The sequence below is a fragment of the Peromyscus leucopus genome, chromosome 9, assembly GCF_004664715.2.
Source record: "Peromyscus leucopus breed LL Stock chromosome 9, UCI_PerLeu_2.1, whole genome shotgun sequence".
Lineage (NCBI taxonomy): Eukaryota > Metazoa > Chordata > Mammalia > Rodentia > Cricetidae > Peromyscus > Peromyscus leucopus.
The window spans coordinates 81,846,846-81,872,008 of NC_051070.1; the positions used below are offsets into that span (position 1 = coordinate 81,846,846).

General features: G+C 37.6%; 1 protein-coding gene across 2 annotated transcripts in view; it reads right to left on the minus strand.

Moving 5' to 3' along the window:
• The window catches only part of Adk (adenosine kinase), a 400,038-nt gene that overhangs the window by 270,313 nt on the left and 104,562 nt on the right, over positions 1–25,163 (minus strand). For both annotated transcript variants that reach the window (XM_028879766.2, XM_028879767.2), the window contains exon 4: positions 8,760–8,838. In XM_028879766.2, coding sequence (XP_028735599.1) covers positions 8,760–8,838 — 79 coding nt within the window. The remainder of the gene's footprint in view (positions 1–8,759; positions 8,839–25,163) is intronic.

Below are 25,163 nucleotides of genomic sequence, written 5' to 3' on the forward strand. Positions count from 1 at the left end.
CACAACAAACCACAAAAAAGGATAGTACAACAGAAATTGTTAAGAGGTCCTTCAAGCTACAATGAAAGGATACTTAACAGCAGCCAGAACCCATATTAATAATAGAGGGCCTTGGTAAAGGCAATGACATAAGCAAATATAAACCACAACACTATGGAACATGTGGAACACAACAACTCACAAATGTATTGGTGCATGGTTGGAAAAGGAGGAGTGCTGAGGTAGGGTCTTGGTATATATTCCAGGCTGACCCTGAACTCATGATACATCTGCCTCAACCTCCTGAGTACTGATCTGAATTTCCGAATACATTACAGGCTGCTGTAAGCCTACTACATTAAGGAGAACCTGGAGCAATTCTTCCACTGTTTGGGCATTCCTTACTGAACGTCAGTCCTTCCTCCCTGCCCACTGCCCCTCTCCTCAGGCTCTGGGGAATCACAGTATCCCAGTCCATTCTTCTGTAAGGCTGATGGCTTGGTTCCCACAACTTAATGAGAACATGTGGTCTTTGTCTTCGGGTCTGGCTTGTTTCAGTTAACCTAATGCTGCTTCAAAATCACAGTGTTTCTTTCCTTTTAGAAATGAATGGTACTCCATTGTGTAAATATATCCACTCATCCCCTGAAGGATATTTGGTTTTATTCCATATTCTGCCTATGGTGCTGTGATAAACACAAGTGTGTAAAGGTCTTCCTAGTACAACTTCATCGCACTGTAATTCCTTTTATATTTATAAACATCTTAAAGGGGAATTTAGGGGAGAATCATTACTAAACTATATTAATTAATCACCACAAAGTGATATATTGTATGGGCAGATAATATATGAAGATGGAATCATTAACAGTAACTAAAATGAGAGGGTAAGCTGGAGATGTAAAGGAAAAGTGTTTGTATACTATATATTCAAGTTAGGTTATTATAAGTTTACAAGGTTAACTCTAACTAAATGACACAGGAAAGGAAAAGGAAGAAGGGAGACAAAATAATAAACTACCACAATTCAACTACATGCAAGCACTGTTACTGTAAGATAAAAATAAAAAAATGGTACTTGTTAATGACTAAATTTTGGTATCCCCTCCATCCCTGCCAATTTACATCTATTACAAATGGCATCCAGCTTGACCTGACTGTAACTATCTTGAGCAGTGACCACTATGCTACCCCTGAGTAACTCTGGTATGCTTTCCCAGCATAGTATAAATAAACCAAATAATTTGATTGGTGTGTAGTTTTATGACTGGAGCCTGGTGCGATCAAAGCCAAGAATATGCCGACATCTTTGAAATTACTCGACATAAACCAGATATTTTCCCACTAAGATGAAGTGATTTTGTCCTGCCTGCTCCATAAGCCACCTTCCTCTAACCTAAGTCACAGGGGAATTTTGCTGACTTTATTGCCCATGGGTCTGTACATAAGTCCCCAGCAGCATGACAGCACTCTGTACTCTGCTTCTACATGTCTGTCTTTCTTTCCTCCCACAGTACCATGTGTCTGGTTCTCATATGCTGGGACTGGAAGTATATTGAAGCACTAATCTCCAACAATACAGAAACTGACTGTATATGAAGATAAGCCTTTAACAAGGTAGTTAAGTTAATGAGGCTATTATGGGCCCTAATGCAATGTGACATTAGTACCTACAGAGAGACACAGAACATAAGCATGTACAGTGACAGCCCAATGAGCAAGCAGCAACAATAGTGGCCACCTGCAGGACAAAAAGAGTCCTGAACTAGTGTGCAGAACTATGATGAAATAAGCTTACTTAAAAAAAAAAAGAAAGAAATCCCCATTGTTTAAGCTACCTTGCCTCTTACACTGTTGACAGCCCTAGCAGAAGAGGATACAACATACTTAGAAATACATTATTCTATAGTGACTTCTTCGTTACTTAAATGCTACTGTTAGTAAGACAAAAATATAGGACCAGTCAGTAGTAGCAATAAGTAATAATGGCATAAAATAAACAAATGTGAGAAAATGTTATAATATTTGCAATGCTTCTTTTGTTAAAATGCATATAGCTACTTTTTAATATCATTTAACAATTTGATAAAAATTTTATACACTGTATTATATATCCTTAAAATATATAATTGAACATGAGAGTGCAACTGCAATTAGAGACCTTAGTATCAGTCTATTATGACAATAAATAAAACATCCTCTGTTTCAAAAAAAATGGTTATGGAAGATTATTTAAGATTTTATTCATTTGTGAGCAGACATATAAGAGAGATTAGTTTGCACCTCTATGAAAATATTATTTGCTAGAAAAAAAATCCTACTAAGTGATTCTATACATTTTGACCTCAGGGCACAGAACATCTACTTTGTGTCTAAATGCTTGTTTCATTAATCCATGTGTTTACCAGTCATGAACTTAGCATTTACAGATCGGTCATATAGTTACTGTAGAGACTCATATCTGTTTAAAGTGTTGAGCATAAAAGATGAATGCTCACAAAATGAGACATCTATCTCACCCAGCTCCCCAAAGGCTCTCTTCAGAGAACACTGGAGAAGGAGGAAGAAGTGGAATGCTTTCTCCCAGACATGACAGCAGTTCCATACATGAATTCACAACAGTGTGGTTACCTGCAGAATACATGAACATGACCTAGCCTGTCAAGACTCCATTGAGGAAGTGGGAAAGCTTCAAAACGGGTGGCCCCTCCATGAGGGGGAAAAAATAACACTAAGGAATTAGTATGGAAGAGAAGCAAATCAGTGGGAGCAAGAAAAACAGGGTAATGAGGGGTGACGGTGATCAAATCACATTATACGCATGTATGAAAATGCCATAATCAAATCCATTATTCTAATATAGACTAATAAGAAACTTTAAAAATGAATTACCTATGACTAAAATGTCTATCAATTTAGAACACTCTGAAGTATACTGGCTGTTGTATAAACTAAAATTTCATCCTCAAAAAAATAATGCTTTTTTTTTTTAAAGCACAGAGTTCATTAGAATTTATGGTGTCAAAATCAGAATCAAAACCAAGTTTTAGTAAAGGGGCTAATAAAATTCTATTGAATTTCAGTGCACTTTCCTGGAAAAAAAATTTAATAATAGGTTTGAAGCACTTTTATTACATAAAAATGAAGCCAATATTTTTGTTGTATGAGTTTCTGCCAGCTTCTTTATAGCCTGCTCAAATATCATCAAGTACTTCTAGAAAAACTGAAGGCAAATTTCTGCTACAACATGGTTCTTTTCTTTATAATGCTTAGTGTTTTGTCAACAGACACATGGTTTTTATCTCAAATTATTAAGTCTACTGATATAAGGTCTTGATGTGTAGTCCATGCTAACTGTTCTTGAACTTGTAATCCTTCTGCTTCAGCCTCTGAATTTTTATTGTATTTAACAATTGGTATTTCTAGGTCCATAGCCAAAGATATTTATATTTTTGCTAATCTTTTGGGAGCTGGGGATTGAACCCAGGGCCTTGTATATACTAGACAAACACTGTCCTATTAAGCCATTAAGGCATAATCCACGACAAAAGGCACTCTTTTGGGGTCCTATTCATGAAGACCATCTTCTGTATCTTTCAAGTTGAAAATTGTATTAAATGTCATTTGAAAAAGCTGAAAGGAAAAATATATATTTAATGTTCAAATTAAGTTCATTATTTAAAAAAAAAACTGGCAAATAAAAAACATCACACACTGAAATTGGATGACCTGGTGAATTGGGACTGGCTAATATTGGTATATAAAAATATTTTTTTATGGAAGCATTAACATCCTAGGTAAGAAAAATCACACTTCCTTTTCACATGTTCTATGCAGGGAGGGTAGAGACACAGAATGTTGCTTTTTGATAAATAAAAAGTATAGGAAGGGGTTGGAGAGATGGCTCAGCAGTAGCTACTCTTGCAGAGGACCTGAGTTTGGTTCCCACAAACCACACTGGGTGGGCTGTGAGGGCAGCGGCAAGTGCACAGATACATATGAAAAGAAAAAATCTTTAGCTGAATGTGGTGGTGTACACCTTTAAAAAAGTATTTACAAAGTAAAGGCGTGTAGGCAGATCTCTCTGAGTTACAGGCCAGTTGGGGCCACACAGTGAGGCCTTGTGTCAAAAAACAAAAGTACAGTAACAAAGAAGTGTATAGAAACTGCCAAAGTCTGAGTTTGTATTGTCTGTCAAATAGTCACAAGTCTAGAGTTATATGTGAACAATACATCAACAAACACGGGTTTATATATAATTGTGGCTTCATTAAAACCTTCAGTATGGTTAGATAATTCAAAAGTGCGTTAGGAACATTGTCTTGACATGATTTCTCACATCACTTTGAAGTATAACAATATGACTACTGGTACTATCAGACAGAGCTGTAAGCAAGTCAACATTCCTTATCAAAAATGTTCCCATCTCTCCGGCGTCTGACAGAGAGGCTTTACAGAGCACAGCTTGCCTGAAGAAACATTCCCTCATGTCCCATGGGCCATGAGAGTAAAAACTTCTGGTTCATGAATGTGACATGAGGCTGTAAATGCCTGAAGAATGATTAAGCTAATTCTCTGTTTTGAATAAGCATCAGTGCATTTTGAACACACTGCTGTCTGAGAAGTGCCTGTCATGTGCGTTCACAACCCTCCGGGTACCTTGGCTAGTTGGTGGTTCCTTTTGTTATACCTGTTTTGCTGGTTTCCCCCCTAAATCCAGTCAGGTGTGAGCTACCATGAAAACACCATAGTCACCGAAGCCGTGTTGTTGGTAATGTTTGGACTCTGGTTTTGTTGAAACTGTCATGTTTATTTTTACAATTTAAACTTGTACATAAAATGACCACAGTATTAAAAACAATTAACTATCAATACAAAGTCCATAATTTAGTGACAAACACTAACTTTCTCTTATACTAGCTTTGACTTCTAGACAGGATCTCACTATGTATGTCTAGCTGTCCCGGAACTCTCTCTGTAGACTAGGCTGGCCTCAAACACACAGAAATCCGCCTCCTCTGCCTCCCAAGTACTAGGATTAAAAGTGTGCCCAGTTAAAAGTAGTATCATTCTAAAATTCATTAAGTAGTTTAATTCTCACAATTTCCATCCACTCTAGGACTACATCTTACATACAGATAGAGGTATCTATGCCCCCACCCTCGAAGCTGAATAAATTGTTTATAGCTTTAAAGCCACTCGAATAGTACAAACAACAAACAAACAAAGCCCTTCAACTTAAATCCACTTCTAATGTATTCCCAAGCTCTGAAGAACAAGCTCCCACCCCAATGCCCTAGTTTTCAAGACAGAGTTGATCTGTACAAACTTGGTTGTTCTGGAATTCACTATGAAGACTAACCTAACCTCAAACTCAGAGATCCACCTGCCTCCATCTTCAGGGCGCTGGGATTAAAGGCATGGACCACGACAGCCCAAGCCCACATTCTTGACCTGCACATGTTATATCATTATTAAATAAATGTGTTGAAATCTTTTATAATTTATCAATTATGATAAATTATCCATAAAACAAAATATACTCTTTTAATCATTTTATAACTGTGCTTTTACTTAGCAATAAGTTATATTCTGAGACACGTCATGAGGCATTTCAGTGTTATAAGAATATCACAGGGTACGTCCACACAAACTAAGAAGGATAAAAAGTTGGTAGACGATACAATCTCATGACATCACTGTAGTACCTGAGGCCCCTAAATGCCCTAAACACTGCTCTGAAACACATGACTGCATACAGGTCATTAGCATTAAGTACATTTATGTATTTTGTGCCAATGACACTGCCATCCATCTTCAGAATACTTTTCCTCTCCCAAAAGAGAAACTCTGTAAGAATTAAACAACAACTTCCCATTTGTCCTCCTCCCATTCTACGTTCTCTATGAATCAGATTACAGCAGATACCACAAATAAGTGGAGACATAAAGTGTGTGTGTGTGTGTGTGTGTGTGTGTGTGTGTGTGTGTGTGTGTGTGAGACAGTGTGACTGTTTATTTTACTGAACACAATAGAAGCTCTCTAGGCATCTTTTACAAGAACACTGATCCACTTATTCAGGGTCCACCTGCAGGACATTATCTAACTCTAGTTACCTCCCTAAAGGTCTCATTTCCACATGCCATTACATGGGAGAATTAGTGCTTCAAACTATGAGTATTAGGAGGACATAAACAAATCAGCATATGCAGAAATGGAACACCTGGCTCATGTGGTTAATATCAGCTTTAATTCACTGAAGAACAAGCATCACAGCAGTGACACCATAAATATTCTCCTCCCAAGGACAAAGGGTGTCCAATTGCCCAGATCTTTGCTAATGAATTTTATTTTCCTTATTTCATTTGTTTGTATGGATATTGGACTTCCTAGTCCTTATCTGAGAAAAAAATCTGTTATTTAATCTATTCGATCAGTGTATTTTGTAATATCCAAAATCAAAATGTAAGTCATTCTTTTGTGTATGTGACTTTGGGGACAGAGCCCAGGGCCTTGTGCATGCTAAGCAAGCACTCTACCACTGAGCTATATAGCCCAAGGCTTTTTTCCATGTATTTAATTTTTAAAAACAAATCACACTTTATTTTGTGTATGGTGTGCATTGTGTATATATGGAAGCCAATGGAAATTTTCAGGAACAAGATTATTTCATTCCATTATATGAATCCTGGGGACAGAATTCAGATTGTCAAGCTTGGAGGAAAGTGCCTCTCAACCATCTTATTGGACCTAAAAAAAGAGTCGGGAGAATCTTGTGTTGTAGCCCTAATTGGCTTTGAATGTCTTCTTTTCCTGCTTCTGACTCCTGAGTGCCGATATTACAAGAATGGGCCACCATGCAAGTGCAACACCATTTTTAGAAATTTAAAAAGTCTTCAAATACTAAACCAGAGGTACCCCAAATTACTTTAAAATTTTAAGATAATAGTTTTGCCATGTTTCCCAGGCCAGCCTCAAATTCACCATGTAGCCAAGGCATGCCTTGAACTTGGGATCCTTCTATTGTGACTCCTGAGCAGCTGATATGATGGGCCTGGGCTGCTACATTTGATTTTTGGTTCTCTTGTCCTTTTATCCCAAATTCATTAGAGCTCGATCAGAATCAAACAGTAGAAGTAAGATGACAAAGATCTTCTTAAGCCATTTCAAAATAACCATCTCAAACATTAATATATGTAGCTTTAATTATTATAACCTTTGAACTTTAGATGTAGGTAGAGTAATTCAATTGTACATTTAAATCAAGTCAGAGTTAATAAAAAGGAAAGAAAGGAGGGAAAGAAAGAGGGAACTGGCTGGATTTTATTTCTCATTTCTCCATTCCTTCAAGTGAATTAGAACTCAAAGAGAAAGCATTCATCAACAAACAAACAAAAATGACCCTAGTCAATAAAAACTAAACTATGATTACAGAGTAAGACATTAAGGTAACTTTCAAATTTTAGTGATTAGCTCTTTCATATCCTTCTAAATTGGAGCTTGAAAATTAACATTAACTTTTTTTGTTTTTAAGATTTTTTTTTAATGTGAGTGCTCTATCTTCATGTACATATTATTCTAGAAGATGGCATTAGATCCCACTATAAATGGTTGTGTGCCACCATGTGGGTGCTGGGCAGTGAACTCAGGACCTCTGGAAGAACAGCCAGTGCTCTTAACCTCTGAGCCTTCTCTCCAGCCACTAACATTAACTCGTAACATTAGATTAGCTGTTTATTCCAATACTACTGAATGAATGAATGAATGCCTTGGATAGTTCTAAAGTATAAAGATTCATATGCAAATAAAAATACATGTGTATATAAGTACATAAAACACATGCTTAGATATTGACATTGAAATGGTTAGAAAGATAAATATAGATGGTCAGTAGTGGTGGTTCATGCCTTTAATCTCAGCACTCAAGAGGCTAAGGGAGGTGGATCTCTAAATCTGAAGCCACTATGGCCTATAGGGTGATTTCTAGGCCTGTCAGACCTACACAGTAAGGCTCTATCACAATATAAAAATGAAACAAAACAAACAAAAAGATACATATATTTATATCCATGTAATTATATAGTGAAGAATGTTAATATATTGTAGCAATATCATTTCTATACATCACATAAAATGAAAAATCCATAAAGTTTTGTTTTGTTTGGAAATGGGGTTACACTGTTTCCCAGGCTGGCCTCACATTCATGATCCTCCTGAATCAGACTATAAAATACCTGAAATTACGGGTGCATGCAATCACCTCTATAAAATGAAAAATTTCTCTATTACATTAGTGGTATACACTTGTAATCCCAGTGCTCCAGAGGTAAAAGAAAGTAGATTGCCAGAAGTTTTAGGCCCATCTAGTCTACATTGTAAGTTCTAGGCCAGCGAAGTCTGTACAGGGATTGAACTGAGGACAGAGGGATAAACGGGGCAAAGTAGTTGATATTATAAGCAAAATCAGATACAATTAACAAACAAGAAAAACATTTCACTTATAAAATAAAAATTATGGTTATCCATGAAATAAGTTCTCCAAACCAATAAGATGTAAAAAAAAATAGAAGCAATGAATAAATATACTAAATTCTTTCTAAGCTTATCAAAGAAAAAATTAAAATTATTTTTATTAGCTGTGTTGTTAAAGACTCAAGTGAAAATGAACAAAAGTGTTTTTGTAACATTAAAAGTAAATGGAAAAAAATTATGTAATAAAGCCAAAAGTTTAGAATCATTTTGAAACATTTTTATTTTAATTTTTAATATAATTAACTAACCTGAGCCACTTTAATTGAATTCTGGGTAGAGCCACCAGCATGATATTCAACTTTGAATTTTTTTACAAGTTCATCAAACCTACAAGGAAATCACAGGAGAAGGTAAGTTAGCATATGCCAGTTTTCACAAACTGCAAATTCTAATTAAAATATAATTAGTAGAATCCTAAAATCATTTATTTGCATTCAAAAAATGAATTAAATTTCTTCTGTAAACACATAACATTAAGAATCTAAAATATGTACTATCTAAACTAAGCCATTATACTAAATAGACCGTAAAATAAAATTAACAGATTTGCCAAATGAAGGTCACATATGGCAAATTGGCTATTCAAAGCCAGAATCCTGCGGAATGGGATGGTGTAGTCTGTAATCTCAGGAGATAACGGCAGAAAGTCAGAATCTAAGGTTACTCAGGTGACACAGCGAGATCAAGGGCAGTCTGAGCTACAGGAGACCCTGTCTCAAACAGCAAACAAGACATAACCAAAACCCCAACAGAGTTCTAATTGGGAATTATATGAAACTTAAAAAGTGAGTGTTTTCCCCTAATTCACACAGGATTTTCTACAGGATTAAAAAAAAAATGTCCTTGCAATCATTATGAAATACCTAAAAATTATATCTTTACAATTCAAAATAGATGAGGAAGCAGGTGTTCACTTCTCATTTCACATCTTACTGAATTTCAAAAATTATGTTTTATATAACAGTAAAATTTTTGAAAATTAGAACAGAATTTCAAAGGTGCAACAAAATAATACTGGATAGGTAGTAATGGGAGACACAGTAAAATATGTGTTGTAAGTGCTGTATTTGTAAAACTATTTCCACCTTAAGCTCAGTGTTAAATCTGAAAGTTTCATCTGTCATAGAAAAACTCTTCTAAGAACAATGTAAAGAATCCTGGACTACCCAGGACTAAGTAATGTGCTCAGGTTGTTCTACTTCTTTCTGTCCCCCATCCTTCCTATTTTCCCCTTCCACTCCCTCCCACCTTCCTTCTCTTCTCCTAACAGCTTTAAGACATAAATAATGGGCTGGGAAGACAGCTCTGTGGCAGAGAGCTTGCCAGGCACACGGGAGACCCAAAGGCCAATGGCTACATTGCAAACAAAACAAAGAAACAAAGAACTTACATTTTACACACACACACACACACACACACACACACACACACACACACACGCCAACAGTTCACTCACTTAATATAGCACCCAACTGCGTGGATTATATTCACTTTTGTGCAACTGTCGCCACAATTAACTTCAGAACAAAAAGTCAATATTCTTCAAAACCAAATCTCTCCAGCACCTCACAACTTCAACAGCTACTAATGCATATTTTGTCTATATTTTTCCCCATTCTGGACAATTTGTATATGAATGAAGTTATATAACACATGGGTTTTGGTAATTAGACCCTTTCACAAACAAGACAAGCAGAGAGGAGAATTCTGGGAACAGGAAAGTGGAGTCAGAGAGACACTGCCAGCCACTGCCATGACAAGTGAGATGTAAGGTACTGGTAAGGCACGAGTCACATGGCAACTTATAGATTAATAGAAATGGGTTAATTTAAGATAGAAGAACTAGATACAACGGCCATACAGTTTGTAAGCAATATAAGTCTCTGTGTTTACTTGGTTGAGTCTGAGCAGCTGTGGGCCAGGCAGGAAAACTCTAGCTACAAAGAGAAAACTCCAGCTACAAGACCCACACCTTACCTTCTATCTAAAGTAGTTTTAATATTAGCTTGATAGTATATGTGGAACTTAAATTCTAATTAATGCTTTCCACTCTCACATCACAAAATTCTTCCTAAATAATAATGCCCAGGCAATTAACAGTTATGTATACACCCATTTTGCTCTTGAGGAAAACAAGTACAATACAAGGGAGAAGAGAGGCCTTGAAGATCAATGAGAAATATAGTAAGCAAGGCTGAAATTAAACCCAGGTTGTTTAGACAGAAATAGCCTGAGACTTGACACCAAATAAAAGTGATAATACACACATGAAAAGTTAGCAAGTGAAATGTTCTGATATGGAAACAAGGCATTCTAGAACAAAGACAGCATTGACTTCGGGGTAAAACGAGAGTGGAGCTGTTGGATGACCAGCAGTCTACCATAATCTGCAAAGAGCTAACTGTGGCACAGCTGGGCAGATACTACAGGACCGAGTCAATGCAGACATTTCATTCAGAATGAAGGCCCTTTTGGCACTGAACTCAAGGCACAGGAACTGATGGAAATAAATGCAGGAAAATGTATCACAGAGAAATTCACCTTTTCAACAGCATTATAATTATTCCTATTATTCAAGGCAGTTTATGCGAAGGTCAGTGATTCAACAATTTAATAGAAGAGAATCAGTGCTACAGCAAGACAGTAACTGTTTGCCTGCTCTCATTAAAATACTCATAAGATTTCTAGTTTCCATTTCAAAAAGTTAGAGTGAAGAATAGTAAATAATTTTTCAATGAGTTTTGAGATGTTCTTTTTGACAAAAGACATCCACAGAATTAAATAATATTGTGATATATCAATTTAGTTAGAAAAGTTGGCACTGAAGAATAAAGAACAGCACCCAAAACATAAAGACAGACACGTGCATAAAAACAAGAATGGGGCTGGAGAGATGGCTCAGTGATTAAGATTACTGTCTGGTCCCCCAGATGACCGAGGTTTGGTTTCCAGTACCCACATAGTCTCCTCACAACCATCTGTAGCTCTAGTTCCAGGGGATCTGACATCCTCTTTACAGCCTGTATGGGCAACAGGTATGCACAATGCACTTATCTACATACAAACAAAACACACAAAGTTAAAATACAAAAACAACAGCCACTAATAATTGCCAGTAAGATAATGCTGGAAAGATGGAGGCAGCTCAAAGCATGTGCCAGCAAGGAGGACATACGGAGAGAACCAACTCCTAAAAGTCATCATTTGAACTCCACACTCTAGTGCACTAGTGCGCACACAGAAAAATGAGAAAATTAAATTTTAATTAAAAAAAAAGAACAGTATGTTGGGGGAGTAGTTTATAATAAATATTTACTAGCACTTAGAAAAGTCATCATGGGACTCTCAATTCCACAATTTTGATTTACTACGTGTAATGACAACTGAAAATAAGTCTTGCAAGCTGAGTGGCGGTGGCTCAAGTCTTTAATTCCAGCACTTGGGAAGCAGAGGCAGGTGGATCTATCTGTGAGTTTTAAGGCCAGCCTCATACACAAAGAGAGTTCCAGGAAAGCCAGCGCTGTTACACAGAGAAATCCTGTCTCAAAATAGGAAGGGAGGGAGGAGGGAGGGAGGGAGGGAGGGAGGGAGGGAGGGAGGGAGGGAAAGAAGGAGCAAAATAGGTCTTGTTCCTATAATCTGACAGTGAACATGCTTTGATACATTTATAAGGTTAATAGAAAATTGTTGAAGTTTGGGTAATTTTGAAGTTTGGGTATTTTGAATTTTTATTCTTTACTTAATTTCTCTTTTTGTTTTTCATGACAGGGTTTCTCTATAGCTTTAGAGCCTGTTCTGGAACTCGCTCTGTAGACCAGGGTATCCTCGAACTCAGAGACCTGTCTGTCTCTGCCTCCCAAGTGCTGAGATTAAAGATGTGGGACACCACTGCCCAGCTTGTTTTTGTTTTGTTTTGTTTTGTTTTTCCCCAAAGACAGAATTTCTCTGTGTAGCCCTGGCTGTCCTGAGCTGTTGATCTATAGACCAGGCTGGCCTCAAACTCAAGAGATCCACCTGCCTCTGCCTCCCAACTGCTGGGATTAAAGGTGTCTGCCACCATACCCGGCTATACTTTACTTAATTTTTTTTTTTTTTTTTTTGAGAGGAAGTTTAGGGGGCAGAAAGGGCAAGGAGCTGGGAAGGGTGGGGAGGACAGAGATGACAAGATGGTAAGACTGCCTTTGTCCTGCAGAAAGCTGAGACAATGAGCTCTTCCCTGCAGCCAGGAGCCTCCAACTCCCTGCTCCAACCTCAAGAGACATGAATATAAGGGAGAGGAAAATGGAATGGACATTAGTGTAGAGGAGGAAACGAGAACTCTTTTTCTGAGTTCAAAAGTGAGAATTAAAACCATGATTAAGTTTACACAACAATCAGGCTGGAATAAATACCCCACGGACACACATAAGAAACAGACCATAAATGAAGGAATGAGATTTGAGGTGAAATGAAAAGACATGAAAGACACCAGCAAATGCTGCCCCCGAGTCACTGGGATGTGAGGAGGAGAGGTTGTGGGGGGCACAGCACAGAGGCCCCGGGCTGCAGGGGACAGCAGTGCCCAGGGCTTATTAATGGGAGGCGGGGCAGACTGCCTGACCCCGGCCTTGGAAGTCTGTGGAAAAGAAGGGAGATCATTTGTACTTTACTTAATTTTAAGACATGGCTTCCAAAATATCTTTCTTAGTTCTTTTAGCCACCTAATGATGGAAACTAGCAAGTCAAGTGTAAATCATACTCAGAAATTTTGGAACATCAAATTTCTGATATTCCTGAATAACAACAACAATAACAAATCCATAATTGAGCATGATATAATTACATGCACAAATCCACATTACACAAAATTAATTCCTAAGAAGCACTCTGCTCCCTTCTCCCACTTCCTTCCATACCTTTCTGTGCTGATGATAAAACCCAGGCCCTGGTCAGCCAATCAAATGACAAGGAAGTAAAGCTACCAACATCATGAGTTCTAGGAAAATCCACATGGAAGCTATAATATGACACTTTTTTTTCAGTAGAGATATGAAAAAATTGAAAATAGTAAGCACTGAAAATATTAATAACTGACAAAGACGCAACACATGTAGAAGGGACGCACTGCTGATGCAAAACTCAAAAGGCTCAGCAGTGTTTGGTGAGACCTATTGTAATCAGGCACCTCAGCAGTTGCTATAATCTTATCATTTCCAAAAACAAATTAAATAATAAACTAATTGATTTGTCCATAGGAGGGAAACTGTAATACAATAAAAATAAATGAACAAGTGGTGTCTTCAACAACATGGATTACTCTCAAAGAACACTGTAAGCTATGTGAAAGAAGCCAGACATAACAGCAAACATAGAAAATCATTCCTTTTTTTTTTTCATTCTGGATAAAACAACAGGGGTTGAAATCAACTGCCATAGATGAGGGGTTCTGAAAAGAAACTAATTACAAAGAAATTTGTGTTTAAAATGAAATATTTCCAATTTTGTTGATGGTTACAAAGTACAAATATCCAAATTTAAAATTTTACACATAGAGTTAATTTTTTTTGCATGTAAACTATACTTCAATATATACTGGTGAACTGGACTTTGAAAGGCACTAAAATCATTATCACTATCCCAATTATCCATGTGAACTAATAAACTGAAGTTTTTGTGGCTTATCCTTTATTACTGACTTCTGAAATCCCTTCAGTGTATGTAGAAAAAGGTGAAAAACCTTAAAACCACCAGGCAGAAACTCACCAAGCTTGACATTTTTCATGTTACCCTTTCTCAACAGAGAATTAAATGCATAGCTTTTCTAAACTCTGGGCTGTGGACATTTTGGACTTCTGTCATTTATAATATGCTAAAGTGGAAATTACTAAGAAGATGAAGTGTGTTCCTCTGAGATCACCTAAATGCTTTGGTTCAAAGGGATATGTCCAACTCCAACTCAATACATTGATGGAATAGAAGGAGAAAATCCAGCAATGAGAACTCTGATGCTCAACAGAACACGATTTCCCATATTTGACAAGTTTCTAATTAGGATGGATCAGTGATGATGAACTAGAACGGGGACCTACCTGCCTTACGCTGTCCCCCAACCTCCCATCCAAAGCACACATCCGGGGCTAGTAGCAGATTTATTCATCTAACAGATGAGCATGTCTATTCCTGACACTTCCCGTTACCTTCCTTTTCAGTCTCTAAGACGCTCCAAATGTTCACTTTAAATGAATACTGGAATACGATATTGTTCTCATACTCACTATGCAGCTCCCCTAGCCCACTTTACTCAACATCAGGCTATAAATTAAAACAGCAAAAGACAGGCTTTGTGCCAGTTGGAGTCACAAGACAGAAGAAAGATGCAGAGAAAATTGGCAGTGAGGTTTCCAGTAAAGACTTCAATTTTTGTTTGTGTTTTGTATTAGGGTTTTTTTTTTTTTTTTTTTTTTTTTTGAGACAAGGTCTCACTATGTAGCTCTAACTAGAACTCAGAGATCCACCTGCCTCTGCCTCCTGAGAGTGCTGGGATTAAAGACATGTACTACCACACCTGGCTTTAACTAATTCTTAATTAATAAATTTCCTACTTAGGTGATATGAAGCAACTTCTACTTGAAATGCAGGATACCATGATTATAACCTATAATATACCACTAATTACGCTTAATGGAAGAAATAAGACAAGAACTGTGAACAGCAAAGTGCACAGACTCAGGCTACACGAGTTCTACTCCTGCTAACAGCGACTGCTTTCCATTTTCACTGAAACTAAAGACGCTGTTTTGTGCCCAAGTAGGGGAAGAAAAATTCTGGTGTGGGGCGGAGAAGGGGCACACATGCACACTCAGCATACATCTGAAGAAAAAAGGGCCTCACATTGTGTTAACTAACAGAATAGAAGCAAACATCAATAATTTAAAACAATTCAGAAAGGTAGGGCATATGAGGAGGGATAAGACACTTAATTAAAATCTTCACAGGAAAAAAATCAAAGATGTTAGCTTCCCTGAGAAAGCATTCATTCGTAACTGCCAAATTGGGATTTTCAATTTTCTTTCCTAAACTTCTCATCTAAACAAATAATAAATTTAAAACATCAGTAATTCCAAACAGGTTATACTTATTAAGACCAAATGTTAATAGAATAACACAGAGGAGGGAAATCCATAAGCAAATTGTAAGATTCAAAGCTTTGAAATCTTTTACCGCAAGTGTTCAATGAGGTTAAAAAAAAATTCACTCCAATGTCAGTCTGATAAAAGCCAAAAGCACATTCCCCACATGTGCTTGTATTTAAGTATATTTGAAAAAGATGGAAAAAGTAACCGTCGCTCAAAGCCAAAGTTAAACTATTAGTTCCTGAGGATTGTAATTCAGAGGTATTTCTCTACCAACAAACTTTATTTTCTTTGATAGGAAGTTGGTTTTAAGCACATGCTGCTTAGATAAGCCCTTATTCAATTCTAAAATGTTTAAATGTCTAAATTATAACTCTGAAGATGAAGGTTTTTTAGCATATGAGATAAAGATATTGGTGAAGAGTACATTGAAAGTATAGATGATTAAAATGATTATTCCTAAATTTACATAAATGGCATGTGCATTAGGTTTCAACCAATCATAAAAACATACAATTAAATTCCACTAAACCCATCTACAATTTTCATTAAACAGTAAACTGTCTGACATTTAGTTTTAAGCCATGCAAGGGACAGAAAAATATTGTAGGAAAGTGATCTCCAAAATGACATGTGCAGTCTCCTGGTAAGTCTAAATGACATCCTATCCATGGGTAACTCCGAAACACAAATTATACACTCCTCATTCTACTCATTCTTCTTTACTGGCTTGCTTTCTACTCCTGTTTTTATCGAAACCCACAGTTTACGTGGGGCAGAGTTTCTCCAATCACAGACAAGTTCTAGAAATATATGCAATGGATATGGAAATATTTGAGCAACAGCTAATCATTTTTCACTGTCAAACTTTAAAAATTAATCACTCATCAGAAACACTCAGGCAGGCATTTAAATCCCCATCAAAATATAACATACTGAATTTGCAGTGAACTTTCACACCTGCACACATTTGTAGCCGGTAATAGGAAGCTAAAGAGAAACAATCTGACATTTATCAAACTTCAAATAGTTGGTTTGTCCAGTAACGCATCTGCTGAATTCTGAAGGTGAATGGCAAGCTAAGGAGGCAAACAAAAATCACTTTAAATAAATAGTTCTCTTGGGTGACCCCTCACAAAACAAAAGACAGGCCAGGAAAAGAGGAAGTGAACCATAAAGGGCAAGAATGAGCAGCGGAGTGGAGTGGAGTGGACGACCAGAACTGTAGCTGGAGATCCTTCAGCTTGCAATCCTGCAGTGTTCTCCCTTTTCTTGAGGTTGGTGGGGGAAGGCAGTGTGAGGGTTTGACCACCTTAGTAAAATCACAGATTAAGCAAGGTCAACATTTTTCTCTAGGGAAGGGGGAGAGCATATGTCAATATGGGTTACATCTAGACAATTAATGGGCCCCAAATCCCCTGGTCTTACTCGAAAGTTCCCCAAGTTCAAGCTCCTGGAACAGAGGCGAACAAGGTAGACTGCACTATGAAACCTGAAAATCTAGTCTGACATAGCTAAATCCTGGATTATTACAGTATTCAGTCTTCCTCCCATCTCCACACTAGAGTCTTAGAGAGAAGAGGGGCATCTGACAGAAGCTAGAGCTTGAAGACCCAAAGGCTTTATACAAATACTGTCTGCTCAACAACTGCAAGCTATAATGAGAGGAAAGGAAAAAGGAAGACTTGGAGAAACACACAGAGAAAAATGTAAAACTATATAGAAACCTATGAGAGTACAATACAAGCACTAAAATCAGGGTCCCCTGAAAGCCAGGTGAAAAGAAACACTACAGAGCAGCTGGTCCAGCACGAAAAGGGAGAGGGAGAAGAGCAGGAAAGGAAGAAGTCACCACAGAAAGCAAAATGGAATGCTTCTAAGCAGCTCAGACCACATCGGGACTTCAAATTCCTTCCCTAAGCAAGCAACGTGGGGACAGCAGTGTGTTCAGACACGCTATTTCACTCTCTCCCTTTATTACCTTGAATATGCCCAACACTCAATAGACCTCATCAGCTATCTTTATAACTGTGGAGAGGAAACTGAGTTTGCTCATTTCACAGAGAATTTTCATTTAGAGGACATCTTTTAAAAAAAGAACTGATTGACATTAATATTTTAAGTTCAAACTTTTGAATATTTTGAAAGATACTGGATGCAAAATATTCTCAATCCTTACTGTACAAATAATGGAGAACAAAAGCTGGTAAAGAATTAACTAAATGTTAACAACTACACAAAATATGAATGGCACAGCAATGTAAATTCAAGACCACATACAAAAGACAATACTATTTTTATATTACTGTTAACAAAATTAACATTCTGATATTACCTTTTAAGAGAAAAATATATGAAAATTTATCAGTGTATTATCCTATGCATGCCCTGGCAGCAAAAGACATCGAAAAACCAATATGAAATGTGTTTAGATACTCAGAAGATATCTTCTTTCATCTTCTGAATACTACAAGCAAAGATGCCAATAAAGAAAACCACAAGTTTGCTGAAGTTAAGACATCTGGGGAGCAGCTTAAGATATTCATTCTAAAGAGCTCTATATTAAAGAACAGCCTGAAGGGTGATGATAAATCTTCTCTAAAACGGGAAGTGTGTTTTGAATCCCACTGAATATAAACAGGCTTTTTTTCCCCCTTAAAGGGGAGGGTACTATAATTAAGACACAAAGTGCCTTAGACGAAAGTATTCCATGAAAGGAAACTTTAAAAATAAAGCCTAAAGCTCAATATGAGAAAAGAATGAGAATGTAACATCTTTACAGAAACATCAGGAACTAGAAGGTAAACAAAGATCCTTTAGTACCGTTAGAACACTGGGAAGAGCGCCATGGGCGCCGCCTTCTTTTGCCTCAGCACTTTGCGAGGGATTACAAACATTCATGTGTGAAAGACTTTCCCAGCTATGAATCTTCATGTGAAAATAATTCACACTCAGAAGGCTAGCGGAATAAAAAGGTTAATTATGTTCATCAAAACAAATGACAAGGACTAGCAAGATAACTCATCAGGTAAAGGTGTTTGCCGCCAAACCTCACAACCTAAGTCCAAGTCCCAAAACCCACATGGTAGTAGGAGGGAATAGACTTCTGCCTGAAGGCTGTCCTCTGACCTCCACAAACACAGACACAGATGCACAAACGCACCCACGCGCGCGCGCGCGCGCGCGCACACACACACACACACACACACACACACACACACACAGAGCGGTGGACAGATGTAAATAAAACTAATGGTACATATTGGTCTCTCAACACAATCTATAATAAATTCTATATATTGGCTTTGAAAATGCCTTTTCAAATAGTCATTGCCAAATACTAGCATAATCAAGAATCATAATATTGACACTAAGAACATTCATCTAAGAAGGCATCATAGAATGGATTTGTGAAATCTGCACTGTAGCATGTGGCTGATGTATAAGCAGCACTTCAAATCCAACATTAGACAGAAACTCTGACCTCAGCAGAGGATGGACTTAAAGCAAGGACAAAATAGAATGTTTACTGAGCACCTGACATTACTATTGATTATAGTGGTTGCTGGCAAATGACTTCACTGTAAGTTTTGTACACAACACTGTTTGGTTACAATTTAGAACTAATTACAAAGTAACAAATGATGGGTTGGAGAGGTGGATGAGTGATTAAGAACACTTGCTCCTATTGAGGACCTGGGTTTGATTCCCAGAACCCACATGGTGGCTAGGCACTGTAATTCAGTCTCAGGGAATCTGGAGCCCACTCTGACCATCATGGGCCCCAGGCACGAGTGTGGTGCACATGCATACATGCAGATAAAACACTCAAACACATAAGATAACAAAATAAATAAATCTTTAAAATTTTAAGAAGTGATATGAAAACGTGCAACCAAAGCTAATTTTCAAAGTCATCTAATTTTCAAAAACAGGAGCTAAAGAAACTTGTTATTTTTAGAAAAATCTGAGTTTTGACTAGGAGATCAAAACATTTCAGTAAACAAATTAAAATGCAGTATATATGTGAAATGGATTAAATTTCTGACTCTTCAACAACAAATTCAAAAAACCAACTTGTAGAATTTTTTCTTCCTGAGACTACCCCCTGAACTCACAAGTGAGGCTACTCTGCGTAGAGCACTCAGGCAGACCAGTGGGACAAGGGATGCTCCTTTTATTGGTCTCCATTTCATTCCCTTGAGACGGAGTCTCCCACTGTACCTGGAACAGGCTGTCTCACCCCTGCCCCCCCCAATGGCCGTGAAGCCACAGGTGTTCCTGATGCCACACTGAACGTTTGATGCTCCTAATGTTTTCACCGCCACCAGCTGTAAGTTACCTCAATAAGCTTCATCTCAGATTATAACGAATGTTTTCTCAACTGTTTTTGAAAACAGTCATGTCTACAGACGCTGCACACAGATTTTAGTTGAAACTAGTGGATTCTTCAGTCATTTCAGACTCGGCATCCTTCCTACAAGTGACCAATGTCAGTAGCATCTGCTGATGATTCATACAGACCTTTAGAAAGGTCCCGTGAAGGGAGCACTGAGAAAGCAGAGGCAGAAGGACTGCAAGTTTAAGAATACCCTGGTCTATTAGAGAGCTCCAGTAAGGGGGGGGGGCAAGGAAGAAGAGAGAGGGGGACAGGGGAGGGAGGAACCGAACAAACAAAAGCCCAAAAGCAGCCAAAGGAAACCACATGAAATTACCTTCTTTGGTTGACTCCTGAGTCAAGCTCAGTGTTCTCAATTCTTAAAGTGACTATTGTCATCAAAGGCTAGAATCCTTAAACAAATTTAATTTTCTAAATAAGTTTCTTGGCTGACACAATAAAATAGAATTTGATTAATTTGCCATTAGTAAATGGCTATTGCTTGGCTAATGAGCCATTCACAAGCAAACTTTATGTGTGGCCACTTTTCACTTTGTGGGTCTATGTGCCTGTATGTCTGTTGTGGTAAATTCTTGGATACTGTGTTTAAAATTTGTAGGAGAAATGCCTTCGTGTGAATTTGGAATACTTCAGGTTCTTAGTCTGATCATGGCAGTATGTACATAATTCTTTTAGTAGACTGTGAGAAAACCACCCCATATGATTAACCCATGGTCCACCGTCCCTTAAAACAAGGAGTTTCCTTGTTTTGACATGGTAGGCATAGAGCACTAACTTGGAGCTGGAGCTGGGGCTCTGCCTTTAAGAGCACCAGTTGCTCTTCCAGGTGATGGGCTGGATCCAGAGCACGCACAGGGTATGTCATAAATGGCTGTAACTCCAGTCCTAGGGGATCCAACACCATCTCCTGGCTTCCAGAGGCACTACACAGGGAGGGCAACTGCAGTCATCCAGATAAAAATACCCATACACACAGTAAAATTTAAGTAAAAACAGTGTTACAGCACAATCATACATGTGAAACACAAACACTGTTGACTGGAACTGCCTCAATGAGATATGCAGTGTGCCAAGCTGCAATGTGAGGTAATAATGAGGATGTCACATAAAATCTCTGTTGTAACTACTCTACTTGGGCACACTGGTGAGAAAGTAGTCAGAGACAAAGTATTAAGAAGCAGGTCTGCCTCTCAAAATCTTTACCTATTGGTGCTGAAGTCTGACTTTCAAATATCATTCACTGATGCTATTTAAACTATTTAAAAAACAGAAGAAAGGTCATAAAGATCAAATGGAATGACAGATTTGGTCCCATGCCTTAATCTGTCAGTCTCTTTGGGTAAATTGCTTTTTTACTTCAACTTAAGTCACTCTTCCGCAATGAACAAGTAAAATGTTTGTTTGATCTGTTTGATAAAGAGGGTAATGATTGAATATAACTGTCAGCAGATTCTCATGTGAATCAAATTATTTGTTTTAAAATCAAATTGTTCTTGTGAACAAATAATTCTGCGTTAGACTAAGAGATGGTTAACTATTTAAGGGTATATACAGACAAGACTGATGATCAGTTCAACCACAGAGACACATACATACATACAAACAATGAAACTTTCACTTAAAAAAGCCCTAAAAAAAAACCCTATTCTGTTTTAGGGCTGGAGAGTTAGGTGAGCAGTTGTTGCTCCTGGTTCAGTTTCCAGTACTCACTACTATGGAATTTACAGCTCCAGTTCTAATGCCCTCTCCTGTCCTACTCAGGCACCAGGAGCACATGAGGTACATACACATACATTCAGGCAAAACATACCATAAAATAAAAGAAAACATAAATAAAAAATTTAAAGAAGTTGTTTTGATATAATGATTATACTCATGCAATGCACTATCCTAGACAGTGTGTAGCAGATAATAGAACATAAAACACCTTTTACTACCTATTAGTGTAAGAATCATAACAAAAATAAAAGTATAACGAAAGTCTGCTTTGGATTAATAAGCTTGGATAATGGTAGTTTAGTTACACAAACATAATACAAAAAGTATTAGACTTTTACAAAACTAGGCACTTCAGAAATCTACTATGCATAATTAATTCAAACAGTTCCCCCACAAATATAATAAAATGTGTAATTCTGCAAGGGGCATTTCCTGAGTTTTGTGTTAGTTACTTTTCTATTGATATAAAAAATACCATGAACAAGGAAACTTATAAAAGAATGTGTTTACCTGGGCAGCAGGAACAGTTGAGAACTAATGTCTCAAATCACAAGTAGGAGGCACAGAGTGCACTGTGGATAGGGGAAACAGGTTAAACCTTAAGCCAACTGACACCCCTTCTCCAACAAGGCCACACCTTCTAATCCTTCCCAACAATTCCACTAACTGGAGACCATTCAACTACCAGAAACTAATGAGGATCATTTCACTCAAACTAACACAAGGTTGGTTTATCTATTCCATTCCTTTTCAGTGGATTCTTAATTTTCCAATGTATAGTTACAAGCTAATCTTTAATACGACATGTTTACATTTTATCTAGAATTTTTGGAGGGGGATTAATCTATGCTGTGTTTCTCTTATCACAACAACATTCTTTACACATATAAATAATTCCTAGATCAAAAGGGACTTCTATTTTTGATAAAATAAATTTAAACTTCAGAGGTTATAATGATTTATAAACTCAGAGTTTATGAGGGTGCTCATTTTCTGTGTCCTTCTCAATATTATGTATTACTGAAATTTAAGGAACCTGCTAATAAAACAAGTTCAAATTCTTAGGCAAGGATGAACAGTCTTATAACCTGTCATGCATCTTATCAACCCATCATGAATTCAAAACATTTATTCCTCTCATATGTAAATGTTTTCAATCTCCACTACCATGTAAACTGGAAACAGTGGTATGTGGCTATAATCTCAGCACTCAGGCGGCCAAATTGAAAGGTCATTGTAGGCCATACATTGAGTTCCAGTCTCAAAACAACAAACAAGGGACTGAGAGACAGCTCAGCAGTTGTGAGTTCTTGCTGCTCTTGCAGAGGAGCAGGGTTTGATTCCATTCTCACATGGCAGTTCACAACCATTTATAACTGCAATTATGGAGGATCCAATGTCTCCAAAGACACAGACCTACATACAGACAAAACACCCATACACATAAAATAATAATTAAAATTAAAACAAACAACAACAAAACCTAATCAAACTACAATGAGACAACCCCTTACCTGCCAGTATAACTCAGGTTTTTCATGTTTTTGTGATAACGAGGATTGAACCTAGGGTCTTGTATATCTTGTTAAGTGTTTTTATCTCTAAGCTAAAGCTACAGCTCTGGGCCAATTTTGAAAACAGTGAAACAAGTTCCTGTGAATTTAACATTTTGGAAAACTAGAAATTGTAAGCTTCTTTAAAATTTAAGACAAATATACCTATCTCGCAGTGCACATGAGCCACATAAGAAGGCTCACCTGCCAACATTATTTCTGACACAGTCAACCTCAAAACAACCCGAACACCCATCAAGAAAACTGAAGCCAACCTGAGATAGATTCCCATGACGCACACGGGCCGGAAGAACAAAAGAGCAAAGCACTGCTCTGTGCGGCAGTGCGGCACCATTCTCACCATCAGCCAGAGAAGCCAGAGGCTGAGAGGTGCACACTACACGGTTCTGAGTAGTAAACTTCTAAAAGAGCAAGGGTGTTAAAAGGAAGATGGAAGATGCTTTGGGGGAACAAGAGGGGACCAGGTGCTTCCGGTCTGCTGGGCAAGTTCTATTTCTAGGAGTGGTGGCAGTTACACAGGTATGTTCACTCTGAGGTCATTCCTTCAGCTGCACACTTATGGTCTGCATACTCTTCTACGTGTTGTTGGACTTAGTGCATAAAAATTTAAGAAGAAGAATGTATACTGAATGATGACAAGTGCTTTCCTAGCACCTATGAAAACAATCATAAAAATTCTCCAGAAGCCTATTAATAGAGTCTAGGACCAACAAGAAAAAAAATAAACTACTAGATAAGTTAAAAAGGAGGACTTTAACCTAAAGCATCAATAACTATGTGAAGTGATTAACCGTGAGTTACTAGGAAGCTCCCATGGAATCCTGGAATGACAAAAGTCCCCACTGAAAGAAAAGCTTGTAAAGGGCCAGAATTCACTGAAGAAGCTATGCATCAGCCACCAAAAGCAGCAGAGAAGTTCACTGGCTCCATTCTTCTGGACTCCCTGTGCAGACAGACCCCCCTTCGGAAGTATGTGGGAAAGTGCAATAAACTATATTAGCAGATACGCTAATTTGAACAATTCTTTCATTCTGAAATAAAACCACTGTAGTCTCTTGATATATGTTTATATTCCACTTATACTGAGATTAATCTATAAATTATGGCCTTTGTGTACAGAAAATTATTAAAGTATTTGGGTTATTAATCCTACAGTCACCAACCACTAATATTTTTGTTTCTAATTGTTTCTCAGTCAATTCTTTGTGTGGTGCGTGATGTGTGTGATATGCATTTCTGGCCTGCATACTGAGGCCAGAGGAGAACTTTTTAGAGATGGTTCTCTCCTTGTTGCACTTCAGGGTTCTGGGGATTAAACTCTGGTCACCAGGTTTGCAGAGCAAGCACCTTCCCTACTCCTTTCTCTGCGGAGAAATCTCACTGACCCCTCAGTTGATATTTACTTTACAAAACTAGAATCCATTTACTTGTAAATAGTATTTCCATTCATTAGCACTTTTGGATCTCACCCATTTTTATCTGAGTTTCATTATAACTTAGGTCTTTAAAAAACCAACCTGTTCACTGAGCTAAGACTATAAAAGCAGTAATGGTGCGAAGAGAGAGACTGTTTACGAGACTTCTACAATAATTCAAATGATGAAGGTGGCACAAAAGGAGAAGAGGGGTAGGTCAGGTGACTTTAGTGGTAGAGATAGTAGAAGTGAATAGACTTTAGGATGTATTTATCAGTGCGGTCAGTAAGATTACCTGAAGGACTAAACACGAATGATGCAAGGAATAAATAGTCTATGAGAGTGCCTGTCTATGTGTCTGTGCTACATGAATGTGAGTGTACAAGTGCACATGCCCAAGCCCATGCACGCAGAAACTGGGGATGACTTCCTC